The 26,140-nt window shown below is 38.9% G+C and overlaps 1 protein-coding gene across 1 annotated transcript in view; it reads right to left on the bottom strand.

The window, feature by feature from the left end:
* zmp:0000001200 (dedicator of cytokinesis protein 9) overlaps positions 1-23,859 on the bottom strand; it is a 44,772-nt gene extending 20,913 nt beyond the window's left edge. Inside the window, 17 exon segments of the mRNA XM_054615875.1 lie at positions 17-96; positions 300-422; positions 1,239-1,321; positions 1,598-1,646; positions 1,648-1,718; positions 2,216-2,428; positions 3,258-3,398; positions 3,506-3,580; positions 4,250-4,302; positions 5,361-5,535; positions 8,595-8,729; positions 9,497-9,592; positions 11,437-11,506; positions 12,859-12,941; positions 15,420-15,509; positions 20,629-20,745; positions 23,606-23,859. Coding sequence (XP_054471850.1) covers positions 17-96; positions 300-422; positions 1,239-1,321; positions 1,598-1,646; positions 1,648-1,718; positions 2,216-2,428; positions 3,258-3,398; positions 3,506-3,580; positions 4,250-4,302; positions 5,361-5,535; positions 8,595-8,729; positions 9,497-9,592; positions 11,437-11,506; positions 12,859-12,941; positions 15,420-15,509; positions 20,629-20,745; positions 23,606-23,719 — 1,768 coding nt within the window. The 5' untranslated portion in view covers positions 23,720-23,859.
* Positions 23,860-26,140: the final 2,281 nt, after the last annotated feature.

Genomic DNA, 26,140 nt, shown 5'->3' with positions numbered 1-26,140 from the left:
AATTCAGAGGCCTTACTTGTCAAGTCGGGGGCTACATTGTCAATGGTAACATCAAGGTTTCCTAGGATTACAGGCAGCTTGGCCATCTTCTCTGGCCTGAGGAAAGGGAAATAAATTCCAGTCAAGCCTTTGATATCATCTATAAATGTATGCACACACCCACCACATTTATAGATGTGAGAGAACATCTTCAAAAGTACAACCTATAAGGACATATTTTCCACATTTGCCTTTCCAGAACATCTGCTAGACTACTCAGACAACGTACAATACAGAGCACTCATAGAAGCATTACTAACTTTCTGAAATCGGCGAGCAGTTTGAGCATATCGTCATTGGATAGCTTGTTGTTGTCCTGTCTGTACAGAGCTGAGAAACGAGCACTTTTGTCAAGCGTCCCTGAAGCATCTTTGAACAAAGGCCTGCAAGAAGTAAAAGAAGAGTCAAAAACAGTTCTATTATCCTGAACGCAACTGTATGAACTGTTTTAATGAGCTACAGTATTTGGATGATAATGTTTCATTGGACAAAATAATACTATTTACAGTCTAGGGCTGCAACTCACAATCATTTCCATAATTGATTAATCTATGTATTGTTTTAATCACAATTTCCAATTGTTCTAAAAAAAGATTTACACTGATATAAAACAGAAAAAGGTCTGTGTAAATGTAAATCTTTACATTTGAGAAGCAATTTTTTTTATTGATAATCAAAAATGGTTAACACTTGAGATAATGCTATTTAAAATAACCCCCAAATCAGAGAATTATAAAAGGAAAGTAGAATAAAGGGAAGTTCTAAACTGAACAAATAATTATTTTTTGTGTTGGTCTTTGGCTAGTGATGACAAATGTGGTCTAATGAATTGTAATCCAGGATCATTATAGAAAACATTAAAATAAGTTTGAATAGCATAATGCCAATTATTATTTTTAAACGAGAATAAAAATAATAGTTATTGCTTAATTCTTAGCGTTTGATTCAATCGCTCTCTGTGTAAGTTTAATTGCATGTAATTATAATGTGATTTAAGTTCTGTATCTATTTTTATTTCACTATTGTGTTCTTCCTGAAAGACTGCACTATACGCTACACTGCTGGTTTTTGAGTCTCTATGGGCTGAGCAGCTGGTGTAAAGTACACAGAACGTCTCGCTGAAACCTAAAGCTAAAACTGGATTATATACAGACAGAACAGACACTTGGAAATCTTAATTATTAAAAGCGATAAAGTACCTTGCTGCCCAGGCAAATGGCATTCTGTACTGGCCCAACCGGCAACATGCCAGCTTGGCATTTTTCAGGACCTTCTGTGCCACCTAGTGTAAAACAGGAACACAGTGTGAGCTGAGTTTCATCACTTTGACACACAAGTAGGTCTCAGCATGGTAACATATTCTGCTTGCTGCCATACACACCCAACACAGTCCCTTCAGGGTGAACAACCGCATTTGTACAGCCAAAGTCAATGCTTGTGTTGAGCAACTGGTCAGCACTTAAAAACGCAGATGGTAATCTGTGTATAATGTGGAATAATCTGGTGGAATCTGCTGAGTGCGGGGGAAGGTGATGGAGGTTCATGGGTGGGTCAGTACCTTGGTGGAGTCTGAACTCTTCATGTAAGGCTCGGCACAGTGGTTGATTCCCCTGAAGCACCTTCTCTATGCGAGCCACCAGGAAGATATCTGGGTGGGGGCACGTTACCGAGAACACCCCCTGTGGAGACGAAGAACATTTTAGAAATTTCTCAATATCAAACATGTATTTTATATCTGAATTGCTGGATCTGAATATTTAAACAAGATACATATTTAAGTGGGAGCGTTGTTAAGCAAACAGACATTCATATCCCCCTCAGGATGTATCGTAATAACTTTGTGGATCCCCTGACTTTTCCTCTAACTCCATAATCAGGTCCAAAATTTTAATTTGTCAAATTGGTTGATGACCAAATACCTGCAAAACTAATTCCCCTCGAAAACATTCTCATCAGCCAAATATTTACTCTATGTTTAGAGCTGATTAGCAAGAAAAGATGGTGAACATGGTAAAACATACACCAGGTAAACATCAGCATGTTTGCATTGATGTTAGCATTTAGCTCAAAGCACCACTGTTAACAGTACAGCTTCACAGAGACACTAATGTGATTGTAGTACAACTTGTTTTCTTACTACCATTTTGTTTTGAGGTATGTTTTTCTGTATTTTTACCTGTCTTGGATACTGCATGGATGCCTCTGGCACTCCATGGACCAATCGTGGCCCCTCTGGGTGGGTGTCCCCTCCCCCGTTCATATACTGACTGGTGTTACTGGGCACCATGCCCCTTACAGACAGGTGGTTTAAGTCCACGTGGAAGTCAGAGGAGATCTTCCTGCCGTTCTGGATGTCGAACAGTGACAGGGTGACATAAAATGGCTCCACCTGGAGAAGAAGGACAGTACTTTAACAATTATGTATTGGACAGATGATGCTGATGATTGTTTCAACTTGTGCATTTTGTCAAACAGTCTGCATAATCAGATAACCAAACTGTTGGCAACTAGATAATTTATACATTACAACTACTTTCCAGGCTGGGGTAAGGTATAAGTTCACTTAAAACGGCACTTCAGCAGGACTCTGTCAACAAATGTAACTCATCACTTAACCATCTTACTCAGCCATCCTAAATAATTAATACCACTACAGGCAAAGTCCACAGCATTATATAGTTCTACATCTACACTAAAATGAGGACACTTTAAAGAAAAAAATACGGATACCACTACTTAAAATTATCTCAATGAAAATAAAATATAAAAAACAAAACATTTTTAAAGAAACGTCATTTAATAGTACTTAAAAATCATCTAATGCTAGGGATGCACCAACAGAGAGAGCTGGTGCAACTCGATTCAAAGTATGTGTGTGTGTGTGTGTGTGTGTGTGTGTGTGTGTGTGTGTGTGTGTGTCATGTCAGTGTCTCTGGGGAGACAGTCTTGACATGACTCTTTAATAGACAGTTTCTGTTAGGAGGGACAGCAGGACATCAGGCTCCATTATACAGATTGCTTGCCATTACTGAGCCTGCTGCCTGGTTGTTATGCCAACAGGAGGCTTTCAGCAGCTCCAACAATGAGAGGAGTCCATCCGGCCGCAAAAAAAAAAAAAAAAAAAAAAAAAAAAAAAGGTCTGATCCGTCTTCAGCCAGCTGGATAATGATATTTATGTTATTTGGGGTCTATTGTGTCCAGAAAAAGACCAGTCTCACGTTTGTGGTTGGTCCCTCCTCGTTCTCGGCCACGCAGCTTTGCAGGTTGAATGAGAGGTCGTTGCAGTTCACCAGAACACGCTTGCCAAGCTTCTCTTCAAACTGCTTCACATCCGGCTCTATTCCTGAGAAATCTAGTTTCTGAAGACATTATAATGGAAGTTAATACATTTCATTAGGAAGTATTTGGTTTGATCTAATTACAACCTGGAAATAAGTGAACTCAAATGAGCTTTGCATTTAATTACCTGTGTGTCAGGGTCCAGCGTGAACAACTTTAGTCTGGTCTCGTTTCTCAACCTAGACTCGATATCTCTTGCGCTCTGAGGAGGAGAAAGGAAACAATTTCAAACCACAAACTGTCTGAAACATGAGAAGCATCATCTGAGACATTTCCAGTCAGTTGGTTTTCTCAGGTGGTACCAGCATTCACTTCAGTGCAGCACACTGTAACCTGTCAAGTTGTTTCCCAGTTAACTGTTACCACCAGTTTCCATGCACATATGGCTTTGTTATTGCGTGCTACTCCGCAATTTAACAGCATGAGAAGCTGAAAAAAACATACTGTAAGTCATCAGTCAGTAAATCATTTAAAAAATACAGATGTTTCTTTCCTTAAAAAAAAAATCTTTAAAACTCTTCATGCAGGTGTCATAGAGCCAAAGCATATCTTGTGTTGAATATTGTGGGATGCAGATGTTTAATTTACAATGTTGTTTTTTGGATGAAACCCAAATAAAACTGAGCAGCTTTAATTCATCACATGACAAGAGGTCTGTGTTTAATGTCAGATCAGATCTACAAAAACTAATGAACGACTGAGAAATTAGGTGTGTAACCAGAGTCTCTTAAATCTAAATCCAAGCCACATGTTTGTGGCTAAAGAGGCCCTCTTCCTTACAACTTCAATGAAGAACAGAGACTTAATGCTGCAACTCCATGTGATGATGTACCGAATGTATGAGCACCCTTCCTGAGAAAGTAGGACCTACCTGAAAGCTGTCCATGCTGCCGGAGGAACTGTCTGACTTTCCGAGATCATCATCTACAGGGAAATAAAATAAATCATTGTATGCGGGCCACAGATAGTAGAGCATTAACAAACCCCCTTTGTGTTGTTAAACATCCTTAATCGCTTACTGACATATTCAAGTTCAGTAAACAGAAATTCAACTGCACAGGAATCAGTAGGATTGAGGTGAAGATACAGCAGGTCTAAATGCCATATTTATGAAAGCTCAGAGTTTTCCTCAAGAAGAATTGTGTTTTTTCCTCTCATGCACATCGTGATTAATAAAAGCTGGGGAGTTAGGGAAGATTAGTGGAGCATTTTGTGTAGAGGCATTCAGACTCTTTCCTCCATGGCCAAGCCTCCTATGAGACAGGAGGTGAGTATTAAAGCCTGGGTGGTCTGGTTTCACATCACTACGCTACACTACAGCGCCAGGGAGAAGTAGAGCATTGAGAGGATGTTGGTGTGAATGATCCTCAGGTACATACAGTATCCCAGAGTAAATAAACGGATAATGATGAGTGGATTTACTGGATCTTCATGTTTGGCTGATAATTGTTTTAGATTGTATGTTATTTTAGTTGCCTGCTGTGGCGATAGATAGTGACACTACTGACATTTATTTATGAAAATCTTCATGTCATTAGGAAGCTTGAGCTGAACACTTTTCCCTAAAAACTCAAATCAAATTTTGTTTTATGAAAATACTTGTAAATACATTTTCTGTTGGTTGACTAATGAATAACTGTAGGATTGTGGCAGCTCTACAAACTGCATACATCAAGTATAGTAGAGTTCTTGTTGTCTGGACCATCAACCATAACTTTACGAAGCAAAGAAAATTACATTATTCACACTATTTTGCAAGCGTGTCCACACAAAAGCTGCTATTGTCTGACATATTTTAGTCTGCAAAAACGATTTCTTAATTAAACCACAGATGTTTTTACAACACTATGAAAAACATTAATCATTTCTCAGTATGGACTTGAATAATATTTTGACACAAAACACAAAATAATATTCCATTTCATATTTGTGTTTCTTCGGGGGCTGGAAAAATATGAACCGACAGACAAACACACACACACCATCATGAATGTCTCCATTCCTCTTCTCTTGCATGGCAATCTCAAAGCTGCTGTGCAAGATCTTGTTGAGCGTGTTGATCCAATCTTCCATCTCTCCTTCGCTGTCTGAGGCCAGCAGGTAGGTGCTCTTATCCTGCATCTTCAGCTCAAAAGCAAACCGCCGAACCTTGTTGTTCTGGAGCCACATAAAGAAGAGGAGGAGGAAAAAATAACATATGAATGACATCAAGAGAGAGTTAAACTGGAAAGATCAAACATAATTCAAGTGTTATCGAAAAGAGGGAGGTGTCATGTTTGCCAAGTGTGTGGGTATATGATATTGAATGATTGATAAAATAAGTTTAGTTTTTCAGATTTAAAAATCAAATATCCAACTGTGGACATGGCTGAAGGAAAGTTTCATTTTGCTATCCAAAGCCAATATCTAACAACTGCCAGCTCATCAGAAGGCAGCAGATTTATGATCTAAATCATAGCTGGCTTCACTTTATTTCCACCACTTCCTTATATTATGCAGTTTGAGCCTGCAAAAACATAACATAACAATATATTGGACTAAAAATTACACTGTTTAGGTCCAAAGATCTACAAAATGTGAGTCACTGTTTTGGAAAGAGATGGGAGGCTAAACCCAGATTTAATGTAACTTCCACAGAAAGCAAATGGACAATGGGAGTTAGGGAGGAACAGATTATTTCCATCTGTGTTACAAAGACTCCAGCTCTGCCAGCACCACAGCAGAGACTTTTCTAAAGTGAGATGGAGCTGCTGAAAGAAGTCAACAGAAAATGAGCTGGATCTGCAGCGCTGAACTATGACCTCAATGATGTCACTATCCAATCTGGGATTTTCTGTATTACGGCCCATTCAGAGCCTATTACAGCTGATTCAGCTACTGAATAATAAAGTATTCAAGCAGTATTTATTTTATTAAATATGAAAGTCCTCTCATTATTGTTAGCAATCAGTGGACTGTTTTGCTTTGTTATCACTTGAGCAGGCCTGCAATGTTGAAAAAGCAGAGTGGGAGTGAAAGGGAGGGAGACTTGCTGGGAAATAAAACTGAAGTCTTGATAAACAGACTTAATCATCTGATAGGTAGGAGGACTGTTCTCCGTTTTCTATACAACACAGCTGCACACATCCTCAGGGAAATGAATGAACAAACCAGTCAAAATCATTTCTAAGATATTGTTAGCAGCTGTATTCTTAGGACAGTGAAGAATACAAGTATTTAGTAGAAAAGAAAAGAGAAAAGAAATACCACAAACCCCAAATGTCGTGATTTTTTAGACCTTTTTTCTCCATGTTAACCGCTGAACACCTCATTAATATGCAGCAAATGCTTTGTCTGTTTAAGCATATGTTGGCGTCTTAACAAAGCACAGCAGCAGCTTGAGGCTCAGTATGATGTCAATCCACATGCCATTACAGCTGCAGAGTTAAACATCTGCAGTTCCACTCACAGAGCGGTTTCTGCTGGTTGAGTCTAAGTCACATGATCATTGAGACTTCGACAGAGAAGAAAACTCATCAACTGTATGTGATATGGAAGAGGCTGTGCAATGCTGAATGAGTGCAGTTGGTTAATCACCAACAGAATGGTTTATTGATCAAAGCACAGGCTCTGTATAATAATCAGTGTACAACCAACAGAATCATGACATATTTTGAGGGCATCTCCTTAATTGGATGTATGTTCACTTAAAACAGACTAGAGGAACGGGGTATAAGCTGGTGTAAGATATTTTTGGGGTTGCTAAGTGATGGTTCTTAGTTACCTTAAGATATCTCTAGGAGGCAGTGTTTCATTGTATGTGTCTGGGGCTTTTATTGTGAAGGGTAGAACTGAAGGAGAGAGAGGGAAAATGCACTACCGTGTTTTTGTTTTGGGGAGGAATAAAGTTGTTGCCGTCTTGGTGCAGACTACGGAGCTTTGTGGTATTATTTTCTTACCATTTCAAAGTATAGGCGCAACACAAGTCTCGGTTACACTGGTGTGGGCTATATGATAGCATACAAAAGCCAAGGACAATAAAAATCTAAAATATGTCTTTAACTTAAATGTGTATGAAGTAACCTTTTAATGGGCTTGTCGTAGATTTAAAAAAATAAAAATGACGAGAAATATCAGTGTTTACAATTTAATTTCTGAGAAAATTCTAATTAAATGTTGAAAGCTGACAAATGGCAAATATATGTATTCATATTCTTTTAGTATGTGTCCCACAATTTTTTTTTCTTAGATTAGTATATCCACCTTGTTTTGTTGTAATTATTCAAAAACTATACATAAACATGTATTTTGTGTCATTTTGTTAAGAATTTAAATTATGTCACAGATCACTGGCAATGCAGTTTGCTCATATTTCCGGCCAGACTGGACTGAACCAGAAGGTGCTCTCTGGGTGGAGTGGAGTAGAGGTACGGTAAATCTCGGAGGGATGGGAGTGATAAAAACTCCCAATATCTAAAAGCATTAAAACGCCATGTGTAACCTTCTTCTCCTTCTACATTGTAGCCTGATAACTCTCCCCCTCTACACATGATAGGAATCAGACCGTCCTGGAAAAACACTCAACCAATATCTGATCACTGCCAGCTGGGTGCTTCATCAGTAAGATCTGCTTCTTTCCATCTATTGAGATGATAGACAGATGATGATGCACACAGCGAGTCTTGGCCTACACTCAGGTGCATTCACGTGGTATCGATTGTGTGGCCGATGGAAAGTGCAGGGAAGTGAGACCTCAGCATTCACCTTGTTTCACTAGCTGAGAGTCAGCAGTAAAGCACGACCTTGGGGAGGAGGGAGCTCAGGTTTCAGGGAAATGAACAACATAGGGTTTCACAGATACTTTTCAAGTGGAATTTTGCCTATTGTAGCTTACGGTTTATCCTGCATGTTGGAAATTACATTTACAGAGAAAAGAATTGGAAGAAAGGAAGTAGCTTTGTCTGTATTCGCAATGTATTTATGACTTCTGGTGACTAGTAGTTCTCTTGAATACCTATGTTGAATACACTTCCTGTAAGTCGCTTTGGATAAAAGCGTCTGCTAAATGACTGTAATGTAATGTAATGTAATGTATTTCCAGTAAATTACATTTTAATTTCCACGAGGGACCAGACAAGGGGATATCCCTTTTGGCAGAGCAGGCAATTGTTTATTCAGGGTCATTGCAGTTTAACAATAACTGCCTTCGGGCCAGAGATACATAGTTTAGAGCGTACCTGAACCACGCCCATACAGGAGTCCAAGAAAATGGTTCCTTTGGGCTCTTTGGAGATCTTCTCATCCTTGTAAAAGTTTAAATTATAAGAGCCGTCCCCAAGCTGGGTTAGATGGAAATATCTCCTCTTGAACGACTGAAACAAAAAGAAATAACTTTTAATCGTTGGGAAACAAAATGCAATGTTTTGGTCATAAAAATGTCAAGTCCCCTACACCTTCTGCATGATACAGTATACAGTCAGTAATAAGAAGCCTGTCTGTAAAAAGGCAATAACTAAACCAATAGTAAGGACAGAATCGTATCTTATGCTGTATAGATTGTAAAGCCCTTTGAAGCAAATTTGTGATTTGTTTTTGTGGGCTGCCTATACAAACAAAACAGATTTGACAAAATGGACTTTACAATCAAACGACAACGATGCTAACATATCTGAATCCTAATCAAATTAAGTAAATAAAAACAGATAAAAAAGTAGATTGAAGACAGAAATCTACACGCTCCTGATAGTTTCATCAATATTTCATCATTGCTACATAACTGGTACACAATACATTCAATACGTAACAGCTGTGATCATTTATAAAGTATTGTGGTTGCAACCAATGCATATTTTTATCTGTCATTTTTTAAATTTATTTATTTATCTTAAAGTGTAAAATATGGAAAAACGTTGAAAAATGCCCATCATCTTCAAATGACCAAAGACAAAGATATTTAGTTTTCTATCTAATAAGACAAAGAAAAGCAGTAAATCCTGAAACCAGCAAATGTTTTGCATTTGTGCTTGAGAAGTGACTCAAACAATTAACCTGTCAAACTAGCTGCTTTTACATTTTCTGTTAATCGAATAATCAATTAATTGACAAAAGGTTTCAGTTGTTAATGTCACCACTGTCTCACCCTCATGGTGACGCTGATGGCACTGTTTATGTTGCCTTTATACAGCCAGCCATGTTTGGAAATCCCACCCTTCTGGGATCCTAGGGAGGCCGAGTCCTGCAGGAGAAAAACACACGAGAGAATTTAATAAACAAATGTACTAATGGAGATAAATCATCTGAAAAATTCAAATTCTTTAAATGTTGAAACAAGTTGCAATACTTAAATTGGGGCAAACTATGGAGTAATTACAGCAAAACACTATCACCTTTTTGTCAAAATCAGGGGATATGCTGAGAAAACACACGTCTAAATAAAAAAAGGATGGCAGAATTTGCTTAAGGAAGAATGTGACTGTATTTGGATATTTATGCAGTGAGTCATCATATCTTGATATCATATCACAGATGCTTTAAACACACCCTGCCAAAGCCTCGCCTTACTGCGCAGAAAACCTTTGATGTTGTGGTTTGAGATGACACAGAGCAGAACACGATGTCGGTCTGTCTCCGTCCAAACAAGCATGCAGAGGAACTTTAAACAAACTATGACTGTTTAACAAAATATACATCTCCCTCATCCCAGCAGATTCATGACACAAGAACCATGATCACCTCACACTCATAAGGCGAGTAGCATGAGATCACACACGACCAAACAAAAAGCCTCCATGATCCAACAGCTATTGAGATCTGTAAAAATAAACCTATTAGAAGAGTAATGAAGGAAGAAGAGAACTCTATAGTTATTTAGATGAGCCCTGTCATTTACAGCAGTTATCCCTGACAATTTCAACAAATGAAAAGAGTGAATGGCCTTTCAAGATGTCTTCATTCTGGTCCAGCACCACTCCTTCTTCTCCTTCTCTCAGTACAATAAAGCAAAAGGGGGATTTAAAAAAAACAGGTTACTTTCAACGTGCCTTGTGTGGATTGATATTAAAAGCATCTGGAAAGGTTCAGTGCCTGTTTCTCCTGTCAATGTCTAGACAACATTCACCGGTCCGCAGAGAGGTAGACAGATAATAAGTTTATTCACTCTGAACTCCAGAAAACTAAAAAAATTACAAAACCAAACATTACTCAACCCCAGTCAGACAAAGAGAAGGGGAAACAAATCTCAAAACCGAAGTTAAATGTGCTCCAAAACACACAATTATAAAAAAGAGGAGAGGATCTCTGATCCTTTTCTCTCATCTGCACAAACAACCTCCCTGTTAAAAAACGTCCTTGTCCGTCAGAGGTGAGGCTGAGGAGGACAGACTAAGACCCATGAAGACCTGCCAAAGCTTTCCTCAGTCACAGCTGCGTTAACTATCATGCAGGGAGTGTTGTTTTCTAAAAACCTAAAAGCCCCAAACTGTTTATTTGTGCTTTTAGTGAAGCACATTTTGTTGGCTATAGGAGGTGCAGTTTGACATATCAGGTGAGGAGAGTAGGTCAGGATCATCATCATACGTCTTGTGAGGGAGCGTGACCTCATAGTATGTTAGATAACATTTCAGCCACAGCATCATATCATCTCTTAAGATTCAAATCAGCCTTTCCAAAGACAATAAACACTAATTTTCTCTGTGCAAAAAAAGCACACACCCACTCGTCATAAAGGGATTAGAAGAAGCGGAAAAACGTCAAAATGTTGGCTGAAAAATGTATTGTGTAAAAAAAGAGGCAGTTTCAGACCCTGTGTGCCAGCAAAAGTAATTAGGTCAAATTACACTTAATTCTTTCCATTAAATGCAGCTATTTGTAACAAAAATTCCCTTTATCTCTTAAACAACCATAATAAGAACAGGAAAGGCTAAACTGATGACTAGAATAAGACACATTTAGTGGCATGCAGTTTCTTTCAGGGCCAGGTTTCTAGTAAGGAGATGTGATCCTGAGTAAAAAAAGAGGAGTAGAAACACTGCAAATACAAAGGATGAACACTCTTGACATAGAAATAAGACAAAGACTCACCTCATCTTTGTCGACATCCTCATCCACTTCAAATACATGGACAGCCAGCTTATCGGGCCTGGACATTTTGCTGTAAAATAATAGATTCTCATTAACAGGTAAACATAGAATCTATTGCTAGATTACTAAAGGGTAACTGCACACTCTGGTACTCTACCGGCAACTTTAAGGTACAGTGTTTGGGATTTGGCGACATCTAGCGGTGAGGTTGCAGATTGCAACTAAGTGAACTTCTCAGTGTACCAAGCGCGTGGTAGCACTATGTTGGCCGACGCAAAAACTCAAATGACCCTATCTCAGTGAAGACGACCTGCTCCCGCAAATAATTAATATATTATTCCATTTCTGCTAATAGATCTTCATTAATGCTACACAACGTTACTTTAACCAAATTTTCTACATTTCCCTGAATTTTATAAGAAAATATTATCTTTTATTCCAACACATTTATCTGATAGCTTTTTCTACTAGTGACTTAACACACAAGCTTGTAAAATATTATCTTTGTTTACCACTTTAGAAAAGGAACACTCTTCTTCTACCTTTGATACACGTTTGTGCTAGCACTTGAATTCTTAGCACTTGACGTTTTACAGCATTGTTCAGGATATTAATGGCAGATTGGGTTTTGCTTTCATTTCACTTCTCTCTGCAAATCTTTCTTGCACATGTGGTTTAAAGTGGTGTGACTGAGATGTGAATTTTCCTTATGTTTTTTCCTCAATTTCTTTGAATAGTTCATTTCGTGTATTTGCAGCTGTCTCCAGAGAGTCTGAAAAAGGCAGGATTGCAGCAAAAGCAAAATCCAGAAGTGTTGAAAAGCAGCAATTGACTGTTCATGGAAACTTTGTAAAGGTGCATACTGCCTGCTGGTAGATAAAAATGTGTTAAAGGTAAGAATCACGTCATGGTAGAAGTGACTAAACTTTCCCGATTCAGTGACAGAGCATTTGGCAGCAGTGACGGTGTCAAGATCATAAGGTCATTGTTAACTCATATTCTAACATGTTGGTAGTAAAATAGATATTCTTCAGGGAGGAGGCTGGGCCTGATGACACAATCTCCTGACAATGAGGGTGGTTTCCACAGTGACTGCAGGCGGGAATCATTCAGTGCAACGTAAAAAGGAAACACTCTTTTGTTGCGGGGAAATAAGAACTATTTGCACTCTGCGTTTCCTCGTAATTAAGTGACAACATTTTGTCAAAAGCAGGAAACAAAACATTGACAGCTTGTCTAGGTGAACTGAAAAAAATAAGAATTGCGTGTGACTGTGTGTGCACTGTGCCTTGTACTTTAAAACCTCTAGCATCCATATATTATATACAGTAGCTGTTCTTACTTGCCCATCAAAAGAATGTCTTGGTACACCTCTGTGTATTTATTGTACAGTAGTGCTGAGGTTTTCAACTGAAGACTTACTTCGGAAGCTGTCGAAAGTCTCCAGAATAGTCCTCATACTTGTAGTTGACGACATGCCAGTCAGATTTGTAGGTCTTAATGCACTGAGAAGACAATGAAAACAAATTACAGACCACTATAACAGATTGTACAGTATGTCAACTTTTAAAACACAGTACAGGGTTACTTTAGGGATGTGTCAAGGTGTCAGTATGCGTCAAAAGAACTAGATTGTGTTTAAAGTGTTTAGAATTAGGAAGAATGAAAAAATATAAATAATCAGTGTTTTGTGTAAATGCTGTGTGTATTCATGAACAAGGAATGGCAGCGTAACTCCATTGATTATTTCAGAATGTACGGTTTAGTTCTGTTTCCTCTATCAAGTTTATAACCAGTTAGTTTTGCTGCTTAAATGTCCCGCAATATTTGCTGCAGTGACAGTACTGAGCGCATTGTAGCATTTATAGCTGATCCACCCATCACTATTGTTCGACCAACTGACAAGCACTTCAGTTGAAGCGTACTGTCACCTTAAAAAGAGCACGCCACTGATTGACACACTGTCAGTCTCACAATGGACTGTTTTGAAAAATACGAATCGATGCAGCAGAACAGAAGATACCTTCTTTTTGATTCTACCCATTCTTCTTTCTTTTCAAAACATGGCGCCTGCATTACCCACAATGCAACTAAACTGCCCAGTTTGGTCAGAGATTATTCTGGTAGCATTTAGTGTAGTGAAGCACAGTTGTTTAGTAATCTGACTTTTTTCTTCATTTTAAATTTGTAGTCTTCAGCCAAAACCCACAAAGAAAAATGTAAACCTATCCACAAGATGAAATACTTTGAAAGAAAGTGTTTCATTGTTGAAGAATAAAATACAATAATCAAAACCGCTATGTAGTTAAATCCTTAAGGAAAATAAGTCTAACCATCCATTAGCAACACTGGGAGGACGTGTCTGCCTTTACTGGGAAAGGAGACATCTGTTCATTGTTAGTCAGTGATAGGCGCAGCTAACTGGTATCTATTCTGCAGAACTACGTGCCGTTTACAAGAAATGCTCCGACAGGGAGATGAAATGCAACCTGATCAGGAGAGTGATCGGAAACAGAGAGGCTCCTGCTGGGTTGATCCCCTCAGCTGTCCTGGTGATAACACACAACACTTGACCGGGAGTTTTAGTATCTTTATGACTTCAGACAAGGCTCACTAAACACTGACTTTGACCTGGAAGGTGAAATGCCGGCAGCCAGTTGTTCTTTGATTTAAAAAGACAGTAAAATAAGTGTGCATGTGCCGGATAGTAAACCTTTGTAATTGTTAGCAGAAGAAAAACTTCCTCTCTAATTTTCTTCAAAACAACTGGAAATAATTCAAAATATATATATTTTTTCAGTTCCACGGAAATTAAATGTTACTAAACATTATTATTCTGTTTTATGATAATTTGCTTCCGTTTGATAGCAGATATGCTCAAGACTCAGCACAGAAAGACAGCACTATAAATCCACACTGGCACCCAGTAACCAGAAGTTTTATTAACTTGCAGATTGTAGAAATGAATTGCATTTTATCATTCCTACAGCCTCTGAGATTAATAGATATTACTGAGGAAATACAGTACAAATAGTCCAGTTCTCTCCAGCAATGATCTGTAATGAGTCTGGACACCATTTATGCAATCGTTTCCTGATCAGCTATGATGCACGATGCAGCTTGCTGCTATTATTAGGCCACAAATTCGGTAATGACTCACATTAGTGTCAATATTCTGCAGCAATACGTCTGTGTGGTTTATGTGCATGTGATGTACTTTCCTAACCACTTCCCAAATCTGTGTATCCGATTTACAGTAAGGTACAGTTTTTCATTATCTGCAATTACAGAAACAGTCTATATTGTTGCAATAAGTTATATTACTTAAAGTGGTTTGTGTTTTTATTTGTATTAATTCCATCATGCAAAAAGTTCCTCTCATGATTACACTGACTTGACTTTACCTCCAGATTTCAATTTTAGTGTCTATCAAGTTACTTAATATTGCCAAATGTTAAGTTCTGTGGAATTACTGCTCCTGAATATTTCCATACATTTTCCATAAATTTACACTGAAGTAATTCAACTTTTTTTGGTCTGCTAGCAACATTTAAAAGCATGGACTTAATCTGCTTGTTCTAGTGCTTTTGTTGAAGCTGTGTCATACCCATGTTTAGGAGAGTATGCATATAACTATGGTAATATTATTCGGTGTTATTTGTTTAGTGTTCAACACTTCGACACATTTCAACAACTATTCTTTATCACTGTGTGGGTGAGGTTTGAATATTTTTGAATGACATCGTTCTGGTATCCAGATTTGATTAAAATGTTGTTAAATCCTGTTGGTTCATGTAAATACATGACATCACTTTTTTCCCCGTCTGAGCTCTCCCCTCTTCAGACGAAAACACAAATACAAAAATCTCTAATGTGAAATAACCAAAACTGGCAGGAAAATGTTATGTTAATGTAGGACCCCATTGCTAAAGCTAAGAAGTTGATTAATGAAATATGTTTTCATGGCCTTTAAATCAGCTTACCTCTTGCACAAACAGACTCTGGGCCTCCCTCTCTGCATTTTCAGGCACCGTAGGGTAGAGAGTTCTCCCTTGCCGCCTCAAAGTTGATTTCTGCAAAACAAAGCAATGGTTCATTCAACAAGAGCAACAGAGCGAAGAAATTACAACAAACATAACAACATTGTAAAAGCGAAAACAAAAAGTAGAAGACATTGCTCAATCTGGACACCCAGTATTACAGCTTGTGGTCTCAGCTGGACAAATTTGCACCGGGTGTTCTTTTAAATATTATTCTATGTTTGAGTAAGGACTGATGTGTGTCTGAGGGTTCAAAGGGGCAGTATGTGAGGGAGGCAGTGTGCTTGTCCATACTTTTCAGCTCCAGGAGTCACAGACACACCCTGAGTCTGGCTCTCTGCCACTGTTGTACAGCCGCATTCTGAGTAATCAGCATCTCCGCACCTCTAATGCCTCGTTTAAGCTTTTCAGTAATGACCAACAGGTTTACTGTGCACTGTAGCCAAACAGCCATTTCCCAGCAAAACAAGAAGCAAAGTTAAAGCCTACTTCAATAAGCATGTCGACAGCCATGCTAGCTGCTCGGACATCTGTAAATGGTACACTCTTATAGACAACCAACCAATAAGTCCGTTTTAGCTAAATGTGAAAAGTGATGCTATATTTAAACAGGCCCTGAGTAAAATACTGCTTTGTGCAACAACAGCACCATTAGGTTTTAGCAGGAGGATTAATTTAAAAATAAAGTGCATTCGTTATAATCCCTTCGAGCAAGAGTGATATGAATATAACCATTAAGTAAAGCAGTGCAGCTGACTGAGTTAAAAGGAAACAAGTGAATTGTGGTTTTGCACAAGTCAAATGCTTGTCAGCTGTGTTTTCTATGATGAGACAAAAGCTTTATTATCTTTTCCCCAAAACATTTTTATTGAAATAAAAAGCACTTTGAGCAGGAAAATGATCCATGTTTATTAGTTTACAGTTCAATTTACCACGGATCTAATCAAATAAAACCACTTTGACCATAGTGTGTATATCTATAAAAAAAAACATGAGTCAAGTCTTTGTCTCATTTGGTAACCAGTCATCTGTGTTTATAATTCCATAAATATAACTGTATCAAGTTAAATAGTGGATCAACAGAAAATGAATCAATTGATGATTGTAAACATTTTAAAGTAATTTGTTAATCAAAAACACCAAATATTCATGTCTCTTTATACCATTGTAAACTTTTGGGTTTTGGACTGCTTCGCTTTTTACAGTTTTCTGACATTTTATAAACCAAATAATTAATTGATTAATCAAGAAATAATAAGCAGGTTAATCCATAATGACACGTTGCCTAACTTTCCATCTGAATGACCTTGTCTTTGACGAAGCGTCGGTCGTGTCAACTACGACAAATTCCACACCGGGCTCGCATTTCTGAACCTGAAATCTCCCCTTCCTCTCTGCTAGCCAAGTTTCCTGCAGGTCAGATGATAATCTTTACAATCCAAGCAGAAATAAACAGGCATGGAGGTAAGAGGGAGCCAGGAAGTGGGCAACAGGAAGCATTTAATTAGGCTACAAGTCGCCATGAGGAACCATTAGATTCTCTGGTGAAATAAGCCCTAAATTAGCACTGAATAGCCTAACCTGAAGTGTGCCTTCAGGACATCACCACCTCAGCAGTGATCTTATAATTACAAAGTTCAAACTGATATTAAAGAAAAGCCGTTGGTATTTTTTATTTTAGTCATTGTCATCAAATCCCACGGAAAAAAACCCCAAGGTTTTGCTTGTCACGATACAGTTATTCCTCTCTGCCATAAACTTCCATTGCTGTACTAAAATGATTGAAAACACATTAATGAGCAACTCCGTTGTACTTGGTGACATTTTCCTGTGTTTGTATTCTGCCAATCCAACCAACACTGTCTTCCTGCTGTTAATACTCATATCCTCATCAAATATGTGGCTGTATTAGTCCCCAAACTAAGAAACTATTCACTGGAGTTTGAGCAGTGTTATCTTAAAACGACAGTGCTCAGATTTTAATTGTTAAATTATTTAGCCTTTACCGTTTTAGCCAGACTATGAATTTACATCCAGCAGCTCCGTTAGACTGTAGGCAACATAGCATGCTGACATTAGCTAAATGCTAATGTTGGTTTACTGACTTACATTCTCACAATGACAATGCTAACATGCTGTTGTTGGTTGGTATAACATTTTACATGTTCAACATCTGACGTTATTGTGTTAGCATGCTAATATTTGCTAATTCGCCACAAAAAAAAAAGTACTGCTGGAATGTCATTAATTTTTGCATGTATTTAGCATATTAATTGCCTCTGTACGGCTCTGAAACTGGCAACGGCTGAGCCTACACATTACAGTTAATGGTGTTCACACCGTTAACACATTAAACAATGACAACACTGCTGACAGAGCTAATAGTGTTTACTTGAGGGGGAACTGGAGGGTGGAGGTACGCTTCCACACTGAAATAGTTGGACCATACATATAGCCATGCTGATAGTGTGGCTTATAAAAGTGAGACTATATATTGTTGTTACCAACATTTAAAAATGTACATCCTCACTACAGACAGACAGATGAGAAGCCGGCAAGCAATGAAAGCGTGTTGGTTCTAGTGTTGTCATGGGATTTGTTGACAATAACAAAAAAAAAGAACATTGCCAGCCTTATCCTTTTAAGGTAATGAAACTGTAAAGTAAAAGTAAAATAAAATGCAGGCCTTACGGCGGGGATGGGCCCTGACCTCAGTGAAGAAAGTGCCCCCTCCTCTTAATCCTTGACAAATTTCTCCAGAAACTTTGCAGAGAGAGCAAAGAGAGACCTGCTCAGAACTGGATTGTGCCAACAGCTTCAAGATTGAAACCAGATGGAAATTATATAAACACTGGCTCACAAAAGACCAGTACCAGCACATGAGTTTTGATGTGCCAGTAGGGATAAGATAAGGTAAACACCTGCTAGTGGTTTTCTATTATTGAGAAACAGACAAAAACAGGATTTATACAAAAAATAACATAAATAGGAGCTTCTGCCTCTTTTAGACTTAATTCATCACCAACTAACACTGTATACTTAGCACTTTCTGTATACATATTGAGGTTTCTGTATGAGTACATTGGCTTTACCTCCTTTCACTAAAAGCACCAAATGTTAAAAAAGGCCTTGACACTGAGCTGATTAAAACCTTGCTTGGGTCCGGGGAGGTCGAAACAGATGTTAGCTTCAATCACTGTGCCTGTGGTGTTCTTTTTTCTTTAGTCAGAATCACCTGTCAGCCCCTGACAACGTACTGTTTGTGTGTAAAGCTGGTGTCTTATGTTCACAGCAGCAGGCTGGAGGAGCATGACACAGGAGGAGACAAAGCCAAGGCTGTCCCACTGTCACTGAGCACCCAGCTGCCAGGCCTCTGTAAACTGTAACCATAGCTTTTAAAAGGCGCCAAACCCAAAGTTACCCAAAGTATAAGAAAATAAGTAAAATATGAAATATACAAGAGCATTTAAAGACAAAGTTATGAGGAAAAGTGACAACGGTTTGCTTAATAGCAGTGCGTCAGCAAATTTGGAATGTAAACAATGTGTTTACCAGAGTAATATGTAATGTGATTAAACAATACTCCTACTAATAATAAGGATATCGTACAGTATATTATAGTATGGGATGTAATATATAATAGTAGGTGCAAATAATAATACTGGTAATAATATATACATAATACAGTTTAGTATACTGCAGCAGTATAAAATAATAATACTGGAATATAAAATTATAAATAGTATTGCATTGTATAGTATAGTTTAGTATAATATAGTATAATATAGTAGTGAAGTATAATATGTATAATAGTATAGTAATTGTAGAGACCTCTGCAAACATTAATTTTACAGTACAAGTCTGTTCTGACATAAGACCGTATTTACTGTAGATCACAAATTGTAATGTTCAGATGCATTTGCACATTTTTCTGATAAAAATGTATTTTAGTTGCATGGTTATGCATTTGAAAGGACAGATTGATTTGAAAAACCTACACATCTGGTGCATTCAAGTTTCTAACAATAAAAACCCATCATAAGACAAAACATTTTGCAACATGTACAATATTTGGGGATTTTACTGTAGTGTAAGGAAGATTTTTGGAACTTACAGTTTCCTTAGTGTCTTACACTGAAAATAAATATATAGCTCCTTCATCCATATGACTGTGACATGGAGGATTGCCCCAGATTTACAGGTTAAGGAGCAAGTGAAAGGGACTTGAAAGGAGGATTTTTAATGTGCATCAATTAGAATACTTTTTTACAGTCACATGATAGAATATATAGCAGCTTTTTTACAACATCTGTGACTGTGTATAGATAATCAAAACACCCCTCTTAATTGAACTGCCTTATGTGGGCATTCAGCTACAACAATAATAGAGTATGACATTTCTACTCGACCATGAGACAGAGCGTCAGGGTCAGATTTGAGGATATGCTGAACATCTCGTTATCGCTGTTGGAAAGAAAATCTTCCAATAAGGTCTCATTTCCTGAAGAACCAGCAATGGGCCAGATTTCCATTTTAGATTTTCCATCCTCACCGCGGAAAGTGTGAGAGAGAGCGCACATCCTGTACAATGTGGCTGGAGATAACAATTGCTATGTCACAACATTGGAGACAGAATGAGCCGATTAAACAGATGGCCCCTGACCTATCTCTCGCTCTCACTACAGCATAGAAGGATGTAAACAAAAATAAAACCCCTGTGAATGACCCCACCCTTTACTCACAGAACTGACCACGCCTGGGTCAAAGGTAAAGACTGCTAACGGAAAATAAATACAACAAAGAAAACACGCAAGTGGGTGGGTAAATTAGGAATTTTGGACAGATAACAATAACAGAAATGGGTCAATAACTATTAATTATTATGTAGTGGATTTGTTTTCAACCAAAATGCCTCCCTTTCCACAGTGGTAACATGAGCAGCTGCACTTGGAGTCAAAGCTCTGACCACTCCTTAAGCTTTACACCACAACTAACTTTAATCACTTCCATAGTTCAAATCTTCTCCCAAAATCTTCTCCAAACCAATACAATCCCAGCTACAAAAACTACGGCTAGTACTACAGTAAGGCATTTGCAGCAGTTTTTGGAGTGTGGATGTGACTTGCAAACATGAAACAGGAATGAAACTCACCTCAAAGTCCTCCAGGGGGAACTGCAGCATGTCTCTGAGGACATCACTGAGGATTTGCGTCTTCCTCTGCACCAGCACATTTTCATAGTCCAGCGGCTCAATCACCTTTGGCTTCACCTGGAGAACACAGACGAAGCACTCTATGAACGGGATATTTGATGTAAACTCACAAATACTGGTAGCTCTAATACTAAGGTTAACATGCACACAAAGGGACAGGAGGAAATAAACTTGGCACATGTATTTCTGTGGTTGGTGCATTTTACACCTTTATTAACTAGATACAGGGGGGAGATGACAGGAAAGAGGAACAAGAAAGTTGGGTAATATCACCAAACAAAGACCTCAAGCAAACCAGAATCACTGATGATGCTTTTGTAACGGACCCTGCTGACCTTCATCAGGTAAAATTCACTGAATGAGAGGGAAATTAAGTTGTGGCACAAGGAAGATACTGACACCCTGCAAGCTGGTATGAGCTGACATAATTTTGTCATTTAAGATTATACCTTCAACAAGAGTAAAAGAGACTAGTATGTTCATGGAAAAGGAAATTAAATTTAATGAGAGCAAAGAAGGTCAACACGTCTTTGGTCAACAAGAACCTGAGCGCAGCATCTAATACTTTACACGTGTAATAACAGTGTACACTAACAAAGAATTTCATCTCTGTTCAATATTGTATATTATAGTCAGATGATCTGGCAGACTATGCAGCAAAGAAAAAGTTTGGATACATATTTTTAGATGGAGCCAACATAGTTTCCAAGGCAAATCCAGCAAATGAGGCATCTAGCTGTGCACAGGAGCAGAGATGTAGTTGTGCATAGACAGGCGCTGTCACATTGGGTTATACCAACACATGCTACCTGTTGAATACGCTGCGATAATTCAATCAGGGTTCCATCTGCCGGAGCAAATGCATCCGCCTCAGCAGTAGGAAGGTATCGATGAGCTTGCATGACATGTATGTCAAGGAAACAAGGAAACAGTTACACTCCACTCCACACAACACAATTTAGTCCACATCGTCAAACAAACAAACCTCCACCATCTGCTTTACTGCAGAACTCTTGATGAGAATCCCTAATCAGAAATCAGTTTGCAAATGCTGTATTGTTTTGTAGCTCAAGAGCAGATGTGGCTATGCTATCAAATCGTGATATGGATTTATGGTGCATCATGTGATAGTGTCTGCCTAATTTTAAAGCACTGACCCTCAAAGTTGCAGAGGCTGGAGAGGACTTATGCACTGCAAAGATACAGTAGCCATGAGATGGAAAGTCAGCTGTCAACACTTCCAGCTGATGGGATGAGAGGATAAATCAGAGCAGCAGAGTGCAAAGTGAACAGTGACACAACTCCAGATTTTAGTGCTGAGTGACAGCACAGCCCACATGTTGCATCCACATCTGGGACTGATAGTACTAGCATGATCTCAGAGGGAGAGTCCTGGAGATTGACCTGTTTAAATACATGTTGCTAGCAACCTTGTTAATAACAGAGCACAGCTCACACCGAGGACAGCGGGGGAGGACTTTGTTTCAAGGACAAGGAGGAGAAAGCAGACCAGAGACGGTGCCGCCATGTCTGCCAAAGCTGGCTGTGACATTATCAGTCAACCGTTTATACACAGCTTTATCTGGACTTAACACAAATGTAGTTGCAATTAAACACTGTTACATTTCAACAAACTCTACCACGAGAAAGATGGTGGGATGCTAACTTGCAGGCAGGGCAGGTAAGTCAGGAAGGATTAACTGATGTCAGTAAGATAAGATGTGTGTGTGACCAGGCAGCCTGCACCAGACAGTGAAAGGTAAAGGACAACAAGTACACATAGATGCACACTAACAAGGACACCCAAGTACACAAACCAGGGCGATTTTCAAAAACACCTTCTGCAAGTGAAAGGGAGTCTGTCACTTTGTTACTTCACCAGAAAACTCTTTACTGTTCAAATACCTGCTGAATTTGAAAACTCCTGCAATTAAAATGGATTCTGATATTTAAGGTCGCTGCTAAAATATTTGACCTCATTAAAGAGATGGTGCCCTCTTCTCACCAGGGATGGATTCCTGACCCCACTCTGTTGCTGCTGACTGCACTCCAAACCCATCTGGGTCTTCCACATTGCTTTGTCAGTGGCCTGTGAAGGTGGTAAACCACAAAGTAGACTCAGCACTGAGTAAGAAAATGAACATACATAAGCAGGAGCTCTGTCATTCCCTCAACCCACAGTGCTGACCATAGCCAATGTTTGTGGTCCCAACTTTTATTGTATTATTGTCGTATCAATATTTGGAAACAGCTTTTTAAAAACAACTTGCAGTGTTTCTAAAATACACCATAAACTATGTGGAGTACACGTTCAAACTGAATTAGACCAGAACAATGCAAGCATGTTTTATGTCAGACAGACCATCATACCGGGAATGCCCATAAAACAGAAAGTTATGAATTCATCTCTTCCACTCCCTCTCTACAATGATCTAGCAGCTGTTTAGCTGCAGCACCCACTCCACCCATCACTGCACCCTCTCCCAGCAATGAACAATGGTGCTGTGTAGTGCCTCTCTACTAACTGATACATTATTTTACTGGCATCTTCAGATGTCTCTGTACAGATCCAAACACTGGACACCTTCATCGCAGGGCAGGACATTATTATGTTGTCAGGGTTGACTTTTGAGCCAAAATGTTTTACAAGCCAAGGTCATCTTTAAAACTCAAAGAAACAGTGTGCCGCTTCACACGTTGCAAATTTTCGATGTGAGTTGGCAACTTTGTGTATAATGAAAGATGGCAAAGGTGACTCAGAGCAGACGCTCACATGACACCTCTTCAGGACTTTATGACTGTGGTTAACCTTTGTAGCACTGCACATTGTAAAACATGTTCTTATAGATCAGATTTTGTTTTAACATAAACCAAAAAGTCTCATATGTCTTTATATAAAAGTCCTGGAATGACTTACCACCACCTGTGGCACCGTGTCTACCTCAGCCTCAGCTGCAGCCAAGCTCTTGTACTGCTGCGGACTTTCAATGACCAACTCCTTCTTGGGAGCCTTACTAACCCTTCCTTGCATTGTCAAAACAGCCGTGGTAAGATATCTCCGAACTAGATCCCAAAGAGTGGAGGACAGCCAGCATATCCGATGGAGAAGAATCCCAGTGCCGGAAAAAGTTTCTGAAGTGTGTATTTCTCCTCACAGACCCGTGCTCTCACCCTCCCTTCTCAGACTACTCTGTCTGTCTGAAAACAGTGGACTCACACCCAGGCAGAGGACATGGCCCCTCCTACACTCAGCTGTGCTGCCTGGGGGAGTTAAACACCCTCGCACACACACAATAAAGCTATCTGACCCCACACTATCCACCTGCACAGCGACACAGGGTTGACAAAGGCAAACAAAAGATCCACATTCCTCAAGTATTACAGTCTGGTCAGGGACTGTCCACGCCTTGTGTGGGACAGCTGAAATAGGAGCTGGTTTGAGTTTCATCAAGAGGAACAAGCTCAGAGACAATGGGACAACAATGGGGCACCGCTTGTTGCAGTATTCAAAGAAACCACTCAAGCATCTGCAGAGTACATACAGTATGAGGGCACCGACTAACGAATCAGCTGCAGCGATTTAGAAGTGATTTTCCGCGTTAACATCACAGATAAGCTGCCAGGCTGAGCTGATCAGATTGTAACAGGACATGGACAAATCTTGACCCACATTAACTATTAAAGACTGAAGTGCAGATCATTGAACTCTTTCTGAAACAGCAGTGCAGTATATCAAGTTAGTCATCATCACAAACTTTGACAGTCAAACATTAGTCACTGAAGTTTTTATCGCTGGCTCTGATTCAACTGCATTACTGCAGCTGAGTATCTGTTTGTAATCACAGAGTTTGAGATTAGGCCCAGCTTCTGTCTCGCCACTTGTTGATGCAACTGCTTGAGGGGCATTCCACGAGATACAACCACAGTCAACCCACAGAGGAGTAGGCCCGACCTGCAGATTCCTCAGTGGGCCACAGCAGGGGAGGATGTTATCTTTTCACGCCTGCATCTTAGCTTAAGGCGTGGGGGGGCTGTTCAAATCAGCTGCTCCCCTCCCACAGTCACATGCCCCTATGGGCCCCACACAGGAATCGCTATTATGGTCTAAATCATGATAACAAGAATATTTGTATCACAATAAACAACATGTATGAATTACATATGAAACTAGAACGGGGCATTTAGTAGAGTGATAAATATCCGCCAGGTAGTGATTTGTGATTCACAAATTAGTGTCATGCTGGGGGCATATAAAATCACCAATGCAGCAAAGTGAATCATACATTCCTGTCCCAGATATCTGTGTATTTTTCAGTCAATTTGCTATTACACTAAACACAAAACAGTTGAACTGAAACGCTTCAGTTCATCCTGTCAATAACAAGCTAGTGCTTTCCAGAAAACCAAAAATTTGTAAAGATAATGAAACATGCTTTGGGATTACATTTGTTATTTCAACTTTTCTATATTTCATTGGATGTTTATCATAAACATAATTATGATAAACATAAATACTAATTCCACATCCTCGGTCCAATTTGATCAGACATCTCTGTTAAACACAAGCTTGTTTACTGTATCATACTCTCTGGTTTTTGCAATGGCCAAACAATACTGATTTAATCCATTAAGTCATTTTTAATTTAGACTACGACCAGACACCGCAAGAAAAGCAGAAGCCACTTTATCGTTGGCATTTTCTTTAATTTCCTTAATTGTGCCTTGAGAATAATGCAACATTACAAGTAATGACTAGATGTTTGACTTTGATCTTTCAAGTTTGTACAAAGGCAAGTTTCCTCTCCCAGACGTCTCATATCTGCAGCAATAAGTGACACTTCCTTTCTGCACTGCAGCCCTGGTACATGACTCCCAAGTGACTGACAACAACGCGTTGGTGTGGCTTAAATTAAATTCAGACCCTGAAATGTTATGCAGATTTATCCCTGGAAACCAATAAAAAATTATTTCTTTGAGACAAGTTGGCATTTGGGTCTGAGCAGGAAGACCCACTGAGCCCTTTTAGTGGCCGAACAAACAGTTGACACAAAAAAGTGTTCCCAGAAACAGATCGACAGGATGTTTTGGAAAAAGTGTATAATGCGCAAATGCAGTTGAATATGCCCTTTGCTCAGTGTAAAGGAATGAATTGAACATTTGTACAAAAAGTTATTTCACTGATGAATACATACAAAGGGATGAAAATCAATCTGGCCGTTTTTTGGGCTATGATTATCAAAAGGTTCTGGTTTTGTCCTCTAAAGCCAGTTTAGACTTATGCTGGTTTTAATTATCTTAGTCATTTAATGACAAAAAACTGGAGAGAAGAAACTAACAAAGGAATTAATTTAAATCCACTAGACAACATCATCTTGCACATGATCAAATGATGTAATGTATCTTTATATAATTATACATTAAGCAAATTATATTTAATAACAGTGTTGTTAGC

The sequence above is a fragment of the Anoplopoma fimbria genome, chromosome 16 (genome assembly GCF_027596085.1).
Source record: "Anoplopoma fimbria isolate UVic2021 breed Golden Eagle Sablefish chromosome 16, Afim_UVic_2022, whole genome shotgun sequence".
NCBI classification, from domain to species: Eukaryota; Metazoa; Chordata; class Actinopteri; order Perciformes; family Anoplopomatidae; genus Anoplopoma; species Anoplopoma fimbria.
Note: the sequence above shows the minus strand (reverse complement) of the source record. Positions and strands in the feature narration are given on the sequence as shown.